The sequence below is a fragment of the Esox lucius genome, chromosome 23 (assembly GCF_011004845.1).
Source record: "Esox lucius isolate fEsoLuc1 chromosome 23, fEsoLuc1.pri, whole genome shotgun sequence".
Classification (NCBI taxonomy): Eukaryota; Metazoa; Chordata; class Actinopteri; order Esociformes; family Esocidae; genus Esox; species Esox lucius.
In genome coordinates, this window is record NC_047591.1 from 7,244,573 (window position 1) to 7,259,984 (window position 15,412).

Sequence of the window (15,412 nt, forward strand, 5' to 3'; positions counted from 1 at the left end):
TAACAGTAAACAAAAAAAAGACCACAGTGAGCAATCTATTAGGTCAGGTAAGATATAACGTATTTGAATGTGCATGTCATGCTCTTACATAATTCTAGCTTGTTTTTGGCTTTACATTGGCGATCAGCACTATCTTAATTGGTTTGGGCGGGGGTTGTGTGGAGAGAGAGCTACAAAACACCTTGGCCTGTTGCCTCTTTCAAAATTTAGATTACAGTTGCTTGCAGAATCATGCAAAGAGAATGGTATCGAATGGAGAAAGAAATTGATGTTCTGACCAGGGATCAACAGGAAAAGCAGGTAGAGTTATCAACTTATGAGACTGGTGTCAGAATCTACAGTAATAATTGGACACTGACACAAGTTTAGTTATTTTGGCCATTTACCAAAATATATTAATGTTACAGTTAAATAATGAATATGAGCTTAAGGTGCTGTCTCTCAGCTTTTAATTGAGGGTATTCACAACCAAATTGGAGGAAGGGTTTAGGAATGACAGCTCTTTAATATGTACCCCCTCTTTTTCAAGGGACCAAAAGAAATTGGACAGTTGACTCAAAAGCTGTTTCATTGACCGGTGTGGGCTATTCCTTTTTTATTTCTTCATCAGTTAAGCAGTTAAAAGTGCTGGAGTTGATTCCAGGTGTGGCATTCGCATTTGGAAGCTGTTGCTGTGAACCCACAACATGCGGTCAAAGGAGCTCTCAATGCAAGTGAAACAGGCCATCCTTAGGCTGCAAAACAAAAAATCCATCAGAGAGATAGCAGGAACATTAGGAGTGGCCAAATCAACAGTTTGGTACATTCTGAGAAAAAATTATGCACTGGTGAGCTCTGCAACACAGAGCCTGGACGTCCACGGAAGACAACAGTGATGGATGATTGGAGGATCCTTTCCATGGTAAAGAAAAACCCCTTTACAACATCCAGCCAAGTGAAGAACACTCTCCAGGAGGTAGGCATATCATTATCCAAGTCTACAATAAAGAGGAGACTTAATGAGAGGAAATAAAGAGGGTTCACCACAAGGTGCAAACCATTCATAAACCTCAAGAATAGAAAGCCCAGATTAGACTTTGCCAAAAAAAAAAAAGCCAGCCCAGTTCTGGAACAGCATTCTTTGGACAGATGAATCTAAGATCAACCTGTATCAGAATGAAAGAAAAATGTGTGGAGAAGGCTTGGAACGGCTCATGATCCAAAGCTTACCACATCCTCTGTAAAACAAGGTGGAGGCAATATGATGGCATGGGCATACATGGCTTCCAATGGAACTGGGCCACTAGTGTTAATTGATGATGTGACAGAAGACAGAAGCAGCCAGATGAATTCTGAAGTGTATAGGGATATATTGTCTGCTCAGACTCAGACAAATTCAGCAAAGTTGATTGGACGGTGCTTCACTTTACAGATGGACAATGACCCAAAACATACTGCAAAAGCAACCCAGGAGTTTTAAATGCATATAAGTGGAATATTCTGCAACAGCTGATTAAATCACCTGATCTCAACCTGATCGAGCATGCATTTCACTTGCTAAAGACAAAACCTAAGGCAGAAAGACCCACGAACAAACAACAATTGAAGACCACTACAGTAAAGGCCTGGTAAAGCATCACAAATGAGGAAACCTAACGTTTGATAATGTGCATGAGTTCCAGACTTCAAGCAGTGATTGCCTGCAAAGGATTCTCAACAAAGTATTAAAAATTGTTTTAATTTGTCCAATTACATCTGAGCCCCTGAAATAAGGGGACTGTGCATGAAAATGTTTGCAATTCCTAAACGTTTAATACGATATTTTTGTTTAACTTCAGTTAAAGCTGAACATCTGCACTTCAATTGCATCTCAGGAAGGTAATAAAAACTGCAAAATGTCAATTCAGAGACAAAGTAAAATCTCTCTACCAGGGCTCCAATACCAGGAACGTGGAGTGGTCTGAGAATTATCACTGACTATAAAGGCAATACAGGTAGTGTGGGGGAAGTGTTGGCTTATCTCCCAGAGGAACTGAACTCTTTCTATGCTCGCTTTGAGAACATCATCCCTGGCATGGACACTCAAATGGATCAGGACTGCCCTTTCCAAATGACATGGGCAGACGTCTGTAAAGTCCTCAAAATTATTAACACCCACAAGGCTCCCGGACCAGACAACATCTCAGGTCGTGTTCTCAAGGTCGGTGCTGACCACCTGGCTGATGTATTTACTGATATCTTCAACCTATCGCTACGTCAGTCAGTGGTCCCCACCTGCTTTAAAAAGTCCATCATTGTTCCTGTGCCAAAAAAGCCCTCTGCATGAATGACTACCCCCCTGTAGCACTCACAACAATCATCATAAAGTGCTTTGATCGGTTAGTTAAAACACACATCACATACTCCATGCATGCAACACTTGACCCGCTACAGTTTGCCAACAAACAAAACAGATCCACAGAAGACGCCATCGCTCTGACCCTTCCCTCTGCACTCTCTCCTCTGGAAAAAAGGAACACATAATGCTGTTCATTGACTACAGCTCAGCCTTCAACACCATTGTGCCCCACAAGCTGGCGGTGAAGCTCAGGGATCTGGGTCTCGACCCCACTATGTGCAGATGGATCCTGAACTTCCTGACGGGCAGACCCCAGGTGGTGCGGATGGGCAACGCCACCTCCTCCACACTGACTCTCAGTACTGGTTCCCCCCCAGGGCTGTGTGCTGAGCCCGTTCCTGTACTCTCTCTTCACCCACGACTGCCTGGCGGCCCACATCTCCAAGTCAGCCTATAGAGAGGAGGTAAGGTCACTGACTTCGTGGTGTCATGGTAACAACCTCCAGCTCAATATCAGCAAAACGAAGGAGATGATTGTTGATCACAGGAAGCAGCGGAGGGGAGACCACGCCCCCATACACATCATTGGGTCTGCAGTATAGAGAGTGCACAACATCAGGTTCCTCTGGGTCAACATCAGTGATGACTTGTCCTGGTCTCATCACTCTAATGTCGTGGTGAAGGAGGCTAGGAAACAGCTTTTCTTCCTACGCCGATTAAGGAGATTTGGTATGGATTCAACTTCTACAGATGCACTATCGACAGTATCCTGACCGGCTGTGTCACCACCTGGTATGCCAGCTGCCCCGCCCTCGACCGTAAAGCACTTCAGAGGGTGATTAAAACAGCAGAGCACATCACAAGATCTGACCTGCCATCCCTGCAGGATCTCTACACAGAGCAAACAGATCATTACAGATCCCTGTATTTTTGTATAGTGTTATTACTGATTGATTGTTTTATCTTATTTTTTTTTATTATAATTACTGTAACTTTTCAACTTTTAACTGCACTGTCAGAAGTAGGAAAACCAAGCATTTCATTGCCATCCATCTATCCATCTTCTTCCGCTTATCCGGGGCCGGGTCGCGGGGGCAGCAGTCTAAGCAGAGATGCCCAGACTTCCGTCTCCCTAGACACTTCCTCCAGCTCTTCCGGGGGCACACCGAGGCGTTCCCAGGCCAGCCGGGAGACATAGTCCCTCCAGCGTGTCCTAGGTCTTCCCCGGGGTCTCCTCCCAGTGGGATGGGCCGGGAACACCTTCCCGTGAAGGCGTTCAGGAGGCATCCGGAACAGATGCCCAAGCCACCTCAGCTGACCCCTCTCAATGTGGAGGAGCAGCGGCTCTACTCTGAGTTCCTCCCGGGTGACCAAGCTTTTTACCCTATCTCTAAGGGATCGCCCAGCCACCCTGCGGAGAAAGCTAATTTCAGCCGCCTGTATACGGGATCTTGTCCTTTCGGTCATGACCCAAAGCTCATGACCATAGGTGAGAGTAGGAACGTAGATTGACCGGTAAACCGAGAGCTTCGCCTTACGACTCAGCTCTTTCTTCACCACGACAGATCGATACATCGACCGCATTACTGCAGAAGCTGCACATATCTGTCTGTCAATCTCCCGTTCTATCCTTCCCTCACTCATGAACAAGACCCCTAGATACTTAAACTCCTCCACTTGAGGCAGGCACTCTCCACCAACCTGAAGTGGGCAAGCCACCCTTTTCCGACTGAGGACCATGGCCTCGGATTTGGAGGTACTGGTTTTCATCCCCACTGCTTCACACTCTGCTGCAAACCATCCCATTGCATGCTGAAGGTCCTGGTTTGAAGGGGCCAACACGACAACATCATCCGCAAAGAGCAGAGACGAAATCGCGTGGTCCCCAAACCTGACACCCTCCGGCCCCTGGCTGCGCCTAGAAATTCTGTCCATAAAAATTATGAACAGAACCGGCGACAAAGGGCAGCCCTGCCGGAGTCCAACATACACTGGGAACAAGTCTGACTTACTGCCGGCAATGCAGACCAAGCTCCTGCTTCGGTCGTACAGGGACCTGACAGCCCTTAGCAAAGGACCCAGGACCCCATATTCCCGAAGCCCCCTCCACAGGATGCCGCGAGGGACACAGTCGAATGCCTTCTCCAAATCCATAAAACACATGCGGATTGGTTGGGCAAACTCCCATGAACCCTCCAGCACCCCGTAGAGGGTATAGAGCTGGTCCAGTGTTCCACGAGCCGGATGAAAACCACACTGTTCCTCCTGAATCCGAGGTTCTACTATCGGCCGTATTCTCCTATCCAGTACCCTGGCATAGACTTTCCCTGGGAGGCTGAGAAGTGTGATCCCCCTGTAGTTGGAACACACCCTCCGGTCCCCCTTCTTAAAAAGAGGGACCACCACCCCGGTCTGCCATCCCAGAGGCACTGTCCCCAACTGCCACGCGATGTTGCACAGGCGTGTCAACCAAGACAGCCCCACAACATCCAGAGACTTGAGGTACTCAGGGCGGATCTCATCCACCCCCGGTGCCTTGCCACCGAGGAGTTTCTTGACTACCTCTGTGACTTCCACCCGGGTGATGGACGAGTCCACCTCTGAGCCCTCATCCCCTGCTTCCTCAATGGAAGACGTGACGGCGGGATTGAGGAGATCCTTGAAGTACTCCTTCCACCGCCCAACGACATCCCCAGTTGAGGTCAACAGCTGCCCACCTCTACTGTAAACAGCGTTGGTAGGGCACTGTTTCCCTCTCCTGAGGCGCCGGACGGTTTGCCAGAATCTCTTCGAGGCCAGCCGATAGTCCTTCTCCATGGCCTCACCGAACTCCTCCCAGGCCCGAGTTTTTGCCTCCACAACCACCCGGGCTGCAGTCCACTTGGCCTGCCGGTACCCGTCAGCTTCCTCAGGAGTCCCACAAGCCAACCAGGCCTGATAGGACTCCTTCTTCAGCTTGACGGCATCCCTTACTTCCGGTGTCCACCACCGGGTTCAGGGATTGGCGCCTCGACAGGCACCGGAGACCTTACGGCCACAGCTCCGAGCGGCCGCTTCGACAATGGCGGTGGAGAACATGGTCCACTCGGACTCAATATCTCCTGCCTCCCTCGGGATCCAGTCGAAGCTCTGCCGGAGGTGGGAGTTAAAGATCTCTCTGACAGTAGACTCGGCCAGACGTTCCCAGCAGACCCTTACAGTACGCTTGGGTCTGCCGAGTCTGTCCAGCTTCCTCCCCCGCCATTGGATCCATACCGGTGGCGGGTGATTGGGCAGTATACTGTCAATCAAATGTGGCAACCCTGATCACCTCCCATGCTCTGTCACAGGTGAGATTGACCACAGGCCCAGACAGGGTGGATAAACAGCAACACCATATAGATATTAATCAATAATATAGTATGAATGGAATCCTCATCAGTTTGTATAATGTCACTTATGCCAGAATACTGAAAATTCAGAATTTAGTATTTATATGCGTAGGGAAATCAGGGGAAACTTTAATCAGGGGAAACTTTCAGTTTCTTTTCACCCATGGCTCTGTCAGAGGCGTGGCTAGGATCACTATACCCCCCGCCCCACCGGGCCCGGGACAGAAAGTACATGGTTTTGAATGTACAATTATATTTTTATTATTATTATTTTTAAACATTTTGAGATCCGGGGCTGTTCATAAAAGATTCGGGGCTATAGCCCCGGACGCCCAGTGCTAACGACGCCACTGCTCTCAGGGAAATGAGATCGCCTCAGTTTCATTTCACTCACTGCTGGGTGTGAAACTCGATCGCCCCACATGGAGAGAAGTTGAATTACTTGTACAGCCAGTCAGTTCCTTGCTGCTGCTTCCGCTCTGTCTCATCCGCATAGAGAACGAGGCACCAAAAATGTCAAATTACGCCGGAGTAATTCATCACGCCACCAGCATATTATGCAGCAACAAAGGTTCATTGGACCTTCAACAACTGCACAGGAAGATTTTGCAGCGTGTTGAAATAACCGAGGACGACTTTTGGTACATTGTAAAGAAGTGTTCTCGATTTGTTGTGGTGCGCAACCGAGAGAGGACGGACGAATGGGGAACGGATTGTGTGGTTGTAGCAAAAACGTCGTTGCGACTATGCAGAAATTATACAAAGGACGGTTGCAGAGATTGCCAGGAACTCCACCTCTGCAAATATTTTGTTTATGGAAATTGCAGATATGGGAAAGGCAGGTGAGAGACGAGTCGATTGGGGTAAACCGTTTTTGCTAGTTTGAGGAGGGGAGTGGCTAGCTAGTAGCCTAGTATTCACGCCCCCCTTCTGTATTGATCACTTTGAACAATAAACAAATAACACCTGCATCCTTTACTCTAGCCCGCTAACATGTTGTAGTGCATTTATTATTGTATAGTATATATTAGCAATACATGACTTTGCAGTGTGATGCAGTTGCCTATATTTGAGGATTTCATTGATTTAAAACTGGGCATGCCATAAGCAATACTTTTACACTTTTAATCGGTGCTTGACGTCTTCATTCACTCGTGCTCTACTCAAGTCTCTCTGCTTCCTAATTTGTCCGTTTAGGAAGCAGTGTAAGTTCTCCCATGATGTGTTTTCGGAGCACAACTACCGTCTCCTGAGGGACTGCACCTTACACGAGCTACACGAGGATGAGCTGTTCCTGTTACTGCTGCAGAATGACCCTAGCCTGCTGCCAGAGGTAACGCCCCGGTGATTTGATAACATGCATAATCCAGAGTATAGACATGCTGTTGGACTATTTATCTCATTGTTTCAATTGATACATGGAGAATATTAAACGCTGGCTAACATTAAACGTTCAGCGTGTACCATACAGCTGAACATTTTATATGCATGTGGTAGTGAAAGCCACCACAGCGGTTTTGGAATAAACTAAAAGATTGTCGTCCAGTCAACAAATGTGGTTCAGTCCGATGTTGAATTCAATATGTCTAGGTCATCTACGTAGTATGTGGATATCAAAGGCAGGTTGAGAAATGTGCAGTCTGTTATTCACCGTGTACCTGTTGGAATAATGTGACAAATCAGAGTACCACTGCGAGTCTCAACTGGCCTTGCATTAAAGCATAGGGTGGTCACGATTAGAAAGGGGGTCAAAATACATGAAATGTCTTATTTCTGTATGGGTAACTCACACCACATACACGGAATATACTGAATGTATCTGCACTCTGTTACTGACTAGAGTCACACTGCACATGGAACCTAACTGGATGGAGTCTTTCATGGGCCTCTATTTGACAGATTCAGTTGAGGAATGGGCTTAGTTCCAATCCAATCCCTAGAACCTCTTCCCGAGCCTCAGTAGACTTGCGTATCTCCTCTCCCTTGGATTCACACACTAGAAACACAATGCTATCTTATGCTCTTTTTGTGTTTGTTTTTTCCCCTCTTGCTCCATGAAGTAAAGTCGGGGGACGTTTCTCCATTACAGGTTTCTGCCATAAGGGAGTGTAGCTGTGTTCTGAGTGCTGTTTGTGTGCTAGCTCGTGAGTTGGAGTATTAGACTCACTCGTTCGATCTCTTCAAAGAGGGAAGGACAGGAATAGCTTACATCCTGTTGTTCCTGCAAAGGGCATTTTGGATGAGTTTATAAGCAGGTTCAATGCCAGTGAAGTTCACCCTGCACACTGATCTGACGATATCTTTCCGAACCAGATGCATCCACAGTCTTTGGACAACCGCACGGAAGCCTTGGGGGCCAAAAACAAGTTTAGTGAAAAAGAAAAAATTAAGTGTAGTTTGTTTTCCCAAATGTAAAGTAATAGCATTGAGTTTAACCAAATATCACAGTTATTAAGACAGTCAATGAAAAAAAAGGAAAAAAAAAAACATTACAAATACCTCCGTCAACCCTAAAGCCCACTGTGGGTGAAGATTGGTCAGTTCACCTTCTCTGAGATGAAGACAATTCTCCATGGACCTGTGGACCTTCCTGTGTGTCATAACGAAAAGGAAAAAAAATTATAAAGAACAAAAAAAATAATACAAAAAAATTGGAAAATATAAAAACGTATGCTGTTGATGTGGGTTTGTCCCCAAGAAGTATTCGTTACCCAGAGAGGTAAAGTAAACGTCTTGGTGTGTGTGAGGTTTGAAAATATTTTTCTTTAGCTTTTTTTTTTTTTTTCTTAAATACTTGGGGAAGATCTCAACTGCATTCTCATCTCCTGAAAATCCATTGGAGGTTTTGTAAGGTTGAGGGGGAGGCACCTGTGGTCCAATGGAGGATGTGGGGAGTGTTCATTTGAGATCTTTCCTGTTTCTTCATTAAACATTGACCATGTCTGCCTCCTAAAGGCATCGCCTCTGCTTGGCTATGTGTGAACGCGTCGCCACGGAGATTGTCTCTGATGTGTGTTACCATCTGTCCCCGACGACAGGTGTGCTCTCATTACAACAAGGGCTCCGGGCCGCACGGCGCTTGCACCTTCAGGGAAGGCTGTACCAAGATGCACATGTGCATGCACTTTGTGCAAGGCGACTGCATGTTCGGGCCCAAGTGCAAGAGGCAGCACGTGGTCGACGAGCACGGTCGACGCATGCTGGAGGAGAAAGGCCTCAGCGGGGACATCATTCATGACCTGCCCTTCATCTACCAGAACCTGTACCGCCTCAGCACACCCATTGCTCCCTACGCTGTTAGAGGTACAGAATCCCTCTGCCTGGAGTGTGTATACGGGCCTGTTGTTTTGGCCTGATATTCTAATAGTCCTCATAATATTCCTCTGTCAGGGATGGGACGGTTCATCTCACAGATTGGTATGTTTCACGGTTCAGAGCTCATGGTTTGGTTCATAATAAGTTAATAACAACAGAATATGACTGGGAAAAATTATGTGTTTTTTTTAACCAACTTTTGGAAATCCCTAACTCAAAAAATGAACGGACTGTAGCCAGTGCAAGAAAACACAGCAGTATGGCAAAAAATAAATTGGAATATAATATAGAAAAATAACTTAATATAAACTCTAAAGTTTGGCATTTGACTTGGGTAGTGCTACTGCAAATTACTTTTGTAGGGCTATTGGAGATGTCTTTCTACTTTGTTAGCATTGAAGATGTTGGCTCATGTTTGTTGTAGTGGCCGTGTTGTGGGGAACTGTCAATTTACTTAACTTACAAATGGTCTTAGTCTTTTCAACAACCCTTCAATCGTTTTCTGTCTTTACTTTAAAAATGAATTATTGCCACTTGATTTAAGTGTGGCCGACGCCATACTTTAAATCTAATGTTGGACACATCAAAGTAGCGTGTGCTTTTTTTCTTCTTTTCTGATAAACACTTGCTTTAAGTTGAGATGAGGCTTTATGTTTCGCATCACACAGAGAGTATGCCTAGGAGATGGTTGCCCAATCTCCTGCGCAAACGGATTATGGTGTCAGCAAGGGCTTTATTATTTTATTATTTCAAAGTAAGTGTTTTTGCCTCTGGGTGAATTCTGTGGAATTTCTGAATTGCAAAATGTTGTGGTACAAAGTTTTGTCCCATCGTGTGTGTGTGTGTGTGTGTGCGCGTGTGTGCGTGTGTGTGTGTGCGTGCACCAGAGCATGTACCTGAACCAGTGTGTAGACCTGTGATCCATAAAGAGGAGAAGAAGGAGATTTGTCTGCACTTCATACGCAGAAACTGTAGATTCCAGGGTGAGCTCTGCTCTCTTTATTCAAATTTTCTGTTATTGCCTAACTGACTGTTGGTATATTTTGGTCGCTTTTGCTACAGTTGTATGTTTCAGTTGTGGTTCCCTCATGCTTTGTGTCACTTGTTCCCAGACCAGTGTATCCGTGTGCACTTTAACCTGCCCTACAAGTGGGAGGTGTTTGATGGGAACAGCTGGAAAGACCTACGTCACACGGAAGATATTGAGAGGGCCTTCTGTGACCCCCGGAACACACACAGGTCAGATGTCAACCCCGCCCACTCAGAGTACTGACCCCGCCCCCTCAGAGTACTTACACTGAGTGTCAGCGGTACAGAGCGGTGCAGCGTTGGTAACATTCCCCAGCATAAGTCACAAGCTCAGCTCTTCCCCCGGAGACGTTGGTTCAATCTCTGCATCCACCGCGTTGTTTAAATAAAGTCAACTTACCAGAAACTGTGTTCTTTCTAGAAACAAAAAGCAATTGGGATTCTGAATAAACGTGTGTCTCTATCTCTCTACCTGTCTGTCTCTGTCAGTCCCGGCTCTCGGCCAGTGGACTTCCTAACCATGACTCGGGAGTCTGACCCTGTGCGGCGCCTCTCCACTGTGTCCTCCATAACAAAGCCAGCCCACTACATCCTGACTACCGAGTGGCTGTGGTACTACAAGGGTGACCACCAGAACTGGATTGAGTATGGTAGACCTGTAAGTCCAGTGTTATAAATCTTCCTTTGTGGCTGAGATTCCGTGTTTAATCCTAGACCCTCTATAGAGGAGCGTATTAACCTTGGGTTTTAAAAGGCTTACTTTGACATGATCCTTGTCGTGAGTATGTGGTTGTATTGTGGTGGTGTTGCGGTCAGGACGATAAACAGCGTACCACATCCCTCACATCCCGAGAGCTGGAGGAAGCGTATCTGGCAAACCGATCTGCTGATGTCACCGTCATGAAAGGTCACCGCCACTACTACCTCAGTTTCCAAGGTAAAGCCCCCACTGTCTCCACACCCGCACTAAATACACTGTGCAAGACTGGGTTATTACAAAGTTGTGGAAGTACTTGAATTGGTAGCTCAGTAATTCAAGTACGGGAATGCCTTAAAAAATCAGAAATCTCCTTAATTTGCTCCTTAAGAAGAACTTTACATTATTTTAGCTAATTAATATGCCGCTCCAGCATAATCAGTTATCTAATGTTTTGGGGTTCACTTGACTTTGCTTATTAAGTTTTCCATTGCAAAAGGGTTCTTGTTCATTTGAAAAACGTGATAGAACGTAATTCAATGTCTTATTTGGCTGTGGTATGATGAATTATAACGCTCTACATACAGTGAACTCAAAAAATATTTGGACAGTGGCAATTAATGGTAATTGTTTATATTGTAAATTGTATGCCACGTATAGTGTAAGCCTAATAATATTCTAGGCCTAAAAATACACGTGGTGGAACCGGAAATGGTTCTTCAGGGCCCGTAAGTACATCTTGCACCCAGGCCCGCCGTCACCATGTCACGCCAGTGCTTCATTAATATACAATTGGACAATAGATATTTCTATCTGTGTGTTTTAATGCGCATTATCTAATTAGGAAATATGGATGGAAATGACAAATGTCGACTTTTGGATAATATTCTACACACCTGAAACAAGTTTGTCTGTTAAATAATAATGTTGTGAAATGACATAACGGTGCATTGGTCCAAAACAATTTGCTCCCGTGCACCAGACATCCTGACTGATGGAGATGGATCATCTGTGTGGTATTTGTTGAGATGTTTCTAACATTGATCCCTTATTCAAATTGGAGACATGGAATCAAAATATTGTGCACAAAGATCGTTGGGGGCCGGGGGGGCTGTCCACCATACTATATCAAGAACACTATGAGTTAGGAATGGTTGTTTCAGCCACTATCATCCATAGAAAACTAAAGAGGCTGGACTGCCAGGTTAAAAGAAACTAGTTAGCCTCAAAACCAGGATGGCCCAAATAGTAACTAAAAGAGGAGTGTAGTAATGGCAAAAGGCCATTATGGACTGACAAGACATATCAATATGTACCAGTGATGGCAAGAGGCCACTGTGGAGAAAAAGGTAACTGACAATACCTCCTCGTGTTGAATACAGGTAGCGAACTTCAGGCGATCATTACATGCAAAGAATAAGCAACTAAGTACATGTCCTCGGTTGTCCAGAAGTCTACCACTGCCTCCAGCCCTCTGCTGTTCAGTCAAAAACTCTCCTCCGTCTTTCAACAGCTTCCTGTCAAATAAAGCCCAAACAGGCCTGCCCCTACACAATGTTAAACTTATCAAATGCTTTTGGCACCTTAAAATGGGTGGAATATGTACAAAACATGCTGTATTTTTTAACGTTGTATACAATTTGGATGACCATACCCTCATATAAATGGTGACGGTCTGCCCATAATTGTTGTAAAATTTACAGGCGCTGGAATACAGAGCCAAGAACAAAAACAAATGCCACGTTCCAAATAATTTTGATTATTTCTCTTTAGAGCATTTATCATGAATGCCACGCATTCATCTGACCTATTAAGGCAATGTCCAATGTTTTGACATTACTTAGTATGTAATAACATTATGAAAGCCATAAATGGTTTAATTAGCCTATAAAACTTGTTCAGCTTTTTTTGTCGCTTTTGTACCATTCACACAGGTATCTTGAAAAAAACTTTCAAAACTCTATGCACATCTGATGTTGACTGAGTACAACGAACAAGATCAAACATCAGTGTGTCATCTAGAAAGAGGTTTTACATTGAAATTCATTTTGTTCATACAAAGTACATGCACAACTTCTGATAGAATTCTTCTCTATTCTTAAAATAACTTTTACTATCCCATGCTCTTTGTTACAAATAGATCATCACTCAACCATTTGGAGAATATACTGTGTATTACATTGTTTTGCCTATTACGTTAATATTCAAAAGAATTGAATCACCACCGTAAGGCCAAGGTATGTGCCCTCACTGGGATTCAAACCCACAACCTTGGTGTTGGTAGTGTGAGCCACCACAAAGACCACTACATTGCCTATGTACAATAGGACAGGACATGATTGCCATCCAAAGTATTACCACAACTGGTGATCAAATAAACCATGTGAACACTGGCAATGTCTTTCAAAATGGAGCCGGATAGACAGCAAGGCAAAGGAAGAAATAAGAGAGCCTCTGGACAGGGTCCAAGCTAAGAACTGAACTGCTGTGAACCATCACAAGTACATTGTTGTCGATATAGCAGGCTTCTCTACCTGGCCAAAACTCTACACAATGTCGTCACATTAACGTTGTCCAAAGAGCAACTGTCTATGTGCCAGGACATTGTGTGTGAAACATATCCATGTGTGCAGCCATATCCAAAGATGGGGTGGAAGGACATAAGCTTTCTGGGATCTTACAATGGTGGGTCTGCACACCTCATTGAGTTTCTGAATGAAATAGTGTGTGTTAATGTTAGGTTCCACCATTCAGAGGTGATTCAGGAATGGTTTTGGGCCAATCCCTGATTCCTGATCCTAGACATGGCCCCCTAATCTCCTTTTCATTATGGAGGTGGAAGGTCTATGACCGCCATCCCCATGATCATTTCACCTTCCTACAGCTCATGGATAAGTCATGTCATGACATTACTGGTGACTAGTGTCAGGTTTGGATTTGCCGTGCATAAAGATTCTTCCAGCAATGCATGAAAAATTAAGATGGCCAAATGCCAATGACAGAATTGACACATTAGTGTAATGTATGCTGGACATTGACATTTCTGTCATTTCTTTTTGATAGTATTTGTTACAATTGATTAGACAGAAAACCCATGTTGCGATAAAGATGAGGTTTTTTGTATCAATGACTGTAGAAGATGTCTTCATTGATCACACTTTTGATTAAGGGATAGAAACTATGGAAAATACTTTCAGACATTTGTGATGGGTACTATACAGTAAGAGTTGTTCCTAATGTGAAAAGATTGAAATAAATTCTAACAGATTGCTTTTATTACTTCAGACTCATGAAATGTCTTTCATTGTTTGTTTTCAGGGTTTATTTTCATGGTTATTGGTTGAGTCAAGGGTCTTATGGTGAATGATGTTTACAAACCAAATGAAAGCAAATTCAGTTGTTTTGAATGCAAGATTTCATGGGTTACAAGAGTGATCCGTTTAGAGTTTTGTACTTCGAGCAACAACTTTAATGGTAATGAATACTTTATTGACAGTTTTTGCATTTCTTTTGTGGAGAGGTTAGGCTTTTGAATGAAAATACTGACCAAAACTGGGAGACATCTTCCAACTGTTATTTTCTCCTCCGTCCCCATTCCTTTGCTGCTGTCCCCTCATCTCATCTGCCTGTCTCCTCACAAACCTGTCCTCCTCTTCCTCGACTTCCTCATCAGACATGTACCAGCGTAACCCGAAACACAACACCAAGAGGAGGGTGCGTCGCCGACCTCGCTTCATTTCCATCCGAGAAGTGGAGGACAAAATTTCACGATAGAGAGAGCAATGTAAGGAGCAGGAATGAATCAGCAGATCTATTCCTCTCTGAATGGAGTGCCTTTACTCTGGATCTACTGAGTGGGATGAGCTGGGCTGGTAGACAGTCACCCCAGTATTTCATGGTATGTAAATCACCTAATGTCCAGGATGACTAGGACTTCCTGGTCCAGCCACAAAGAGCCAGCAGTAGGAAATAACATTGTGTTAATCATTTGAAATAATGTTGCTGATATTATATGCAGTAAGTTCATTGGATAATCTAGTCCCCTTGACTAGATCTGTACCCTTCATGTAATCAAATAATTAGTATCAACTGACAGCTTGTCTTTTGTGTTCTACCATCTGGGAACAAAGGATAAAGTCAAAGAATATTGTTTCTGTATATTTTTTTTGGTTTAGAATATCTGATATCCTTACTTTGAGGCAGTCTATACTACAGTGCTGTTTTCTAGTATGCTGTATCACTGAATTTATGTGAGGATGTGATAATAAAACTTTTGACTGGTTGAGTGTTTTTGTGTAATTTGTTTTTGTCAGTTTTTTAAATAATACAATTCACTTCCATTCAATAATTCTTGGATTACCACTTTCTGACTATCTGCATGTTTATTATTAGTAATGGCAAATAACATAATTAGGCCTTTGATCTTTTGTTAGCTCCTTATGAATGATGGCTGTCTGTGCCTTGGTTCATCGGGGGCCTTCAATTAAATCCCACAGGAACAGCTGATTATATCTGGAGTTAGGGAAGGAGATACCAGACGAATATTTGCTCCCCTCAGCTCGTTGTACTGTATATATTTCCCGTTTTTCAACTTCCTGCTCTGAACTAAATTGCGAACAGCCAGTAGGACTCTCAACCAGAGATGTCAGAGGTACAAACTTCCTACTTATACTTACGATTTGG

At 44.3% G+C, this 15,412-nt stretch overlaps 1 protein-coding gene across 1 annotated transcript; it reads left to right on the forward strand.

Annotated features, from left to right (window-relative positions):
• The first annotated feature begins 6,099 nt into the window (after positions 1–6,099).
• Positions 6,100–15,011, forward strand: parp12b (poly (ADP-ribose) polymerase family, member 12b). Its single transcript, XM_010886917.4, has 8 exons — positions 6,100–6,530; positions 6,886–7,021; positions 8,727–8,991; positions 9,891–9,986; positions 10,116–10,242; positions 10,522–10,690; positions 10,849–10,969; positions 14,403–15,011. The coding sequence occupies exons 1-8, from the start codon at positions 6,202–6,204 to the stop codon at positions 14,501–14,503; spliced, it is 1,344 nt and encodes a 447-aa protein (XP_010885219.1). The 5' UTR covers positions 6,100–6,201; the 3' UTR covers positions 14,504–15,011.
• Positions 15,012–15,412: the final 401 nt, after the last annotated feature.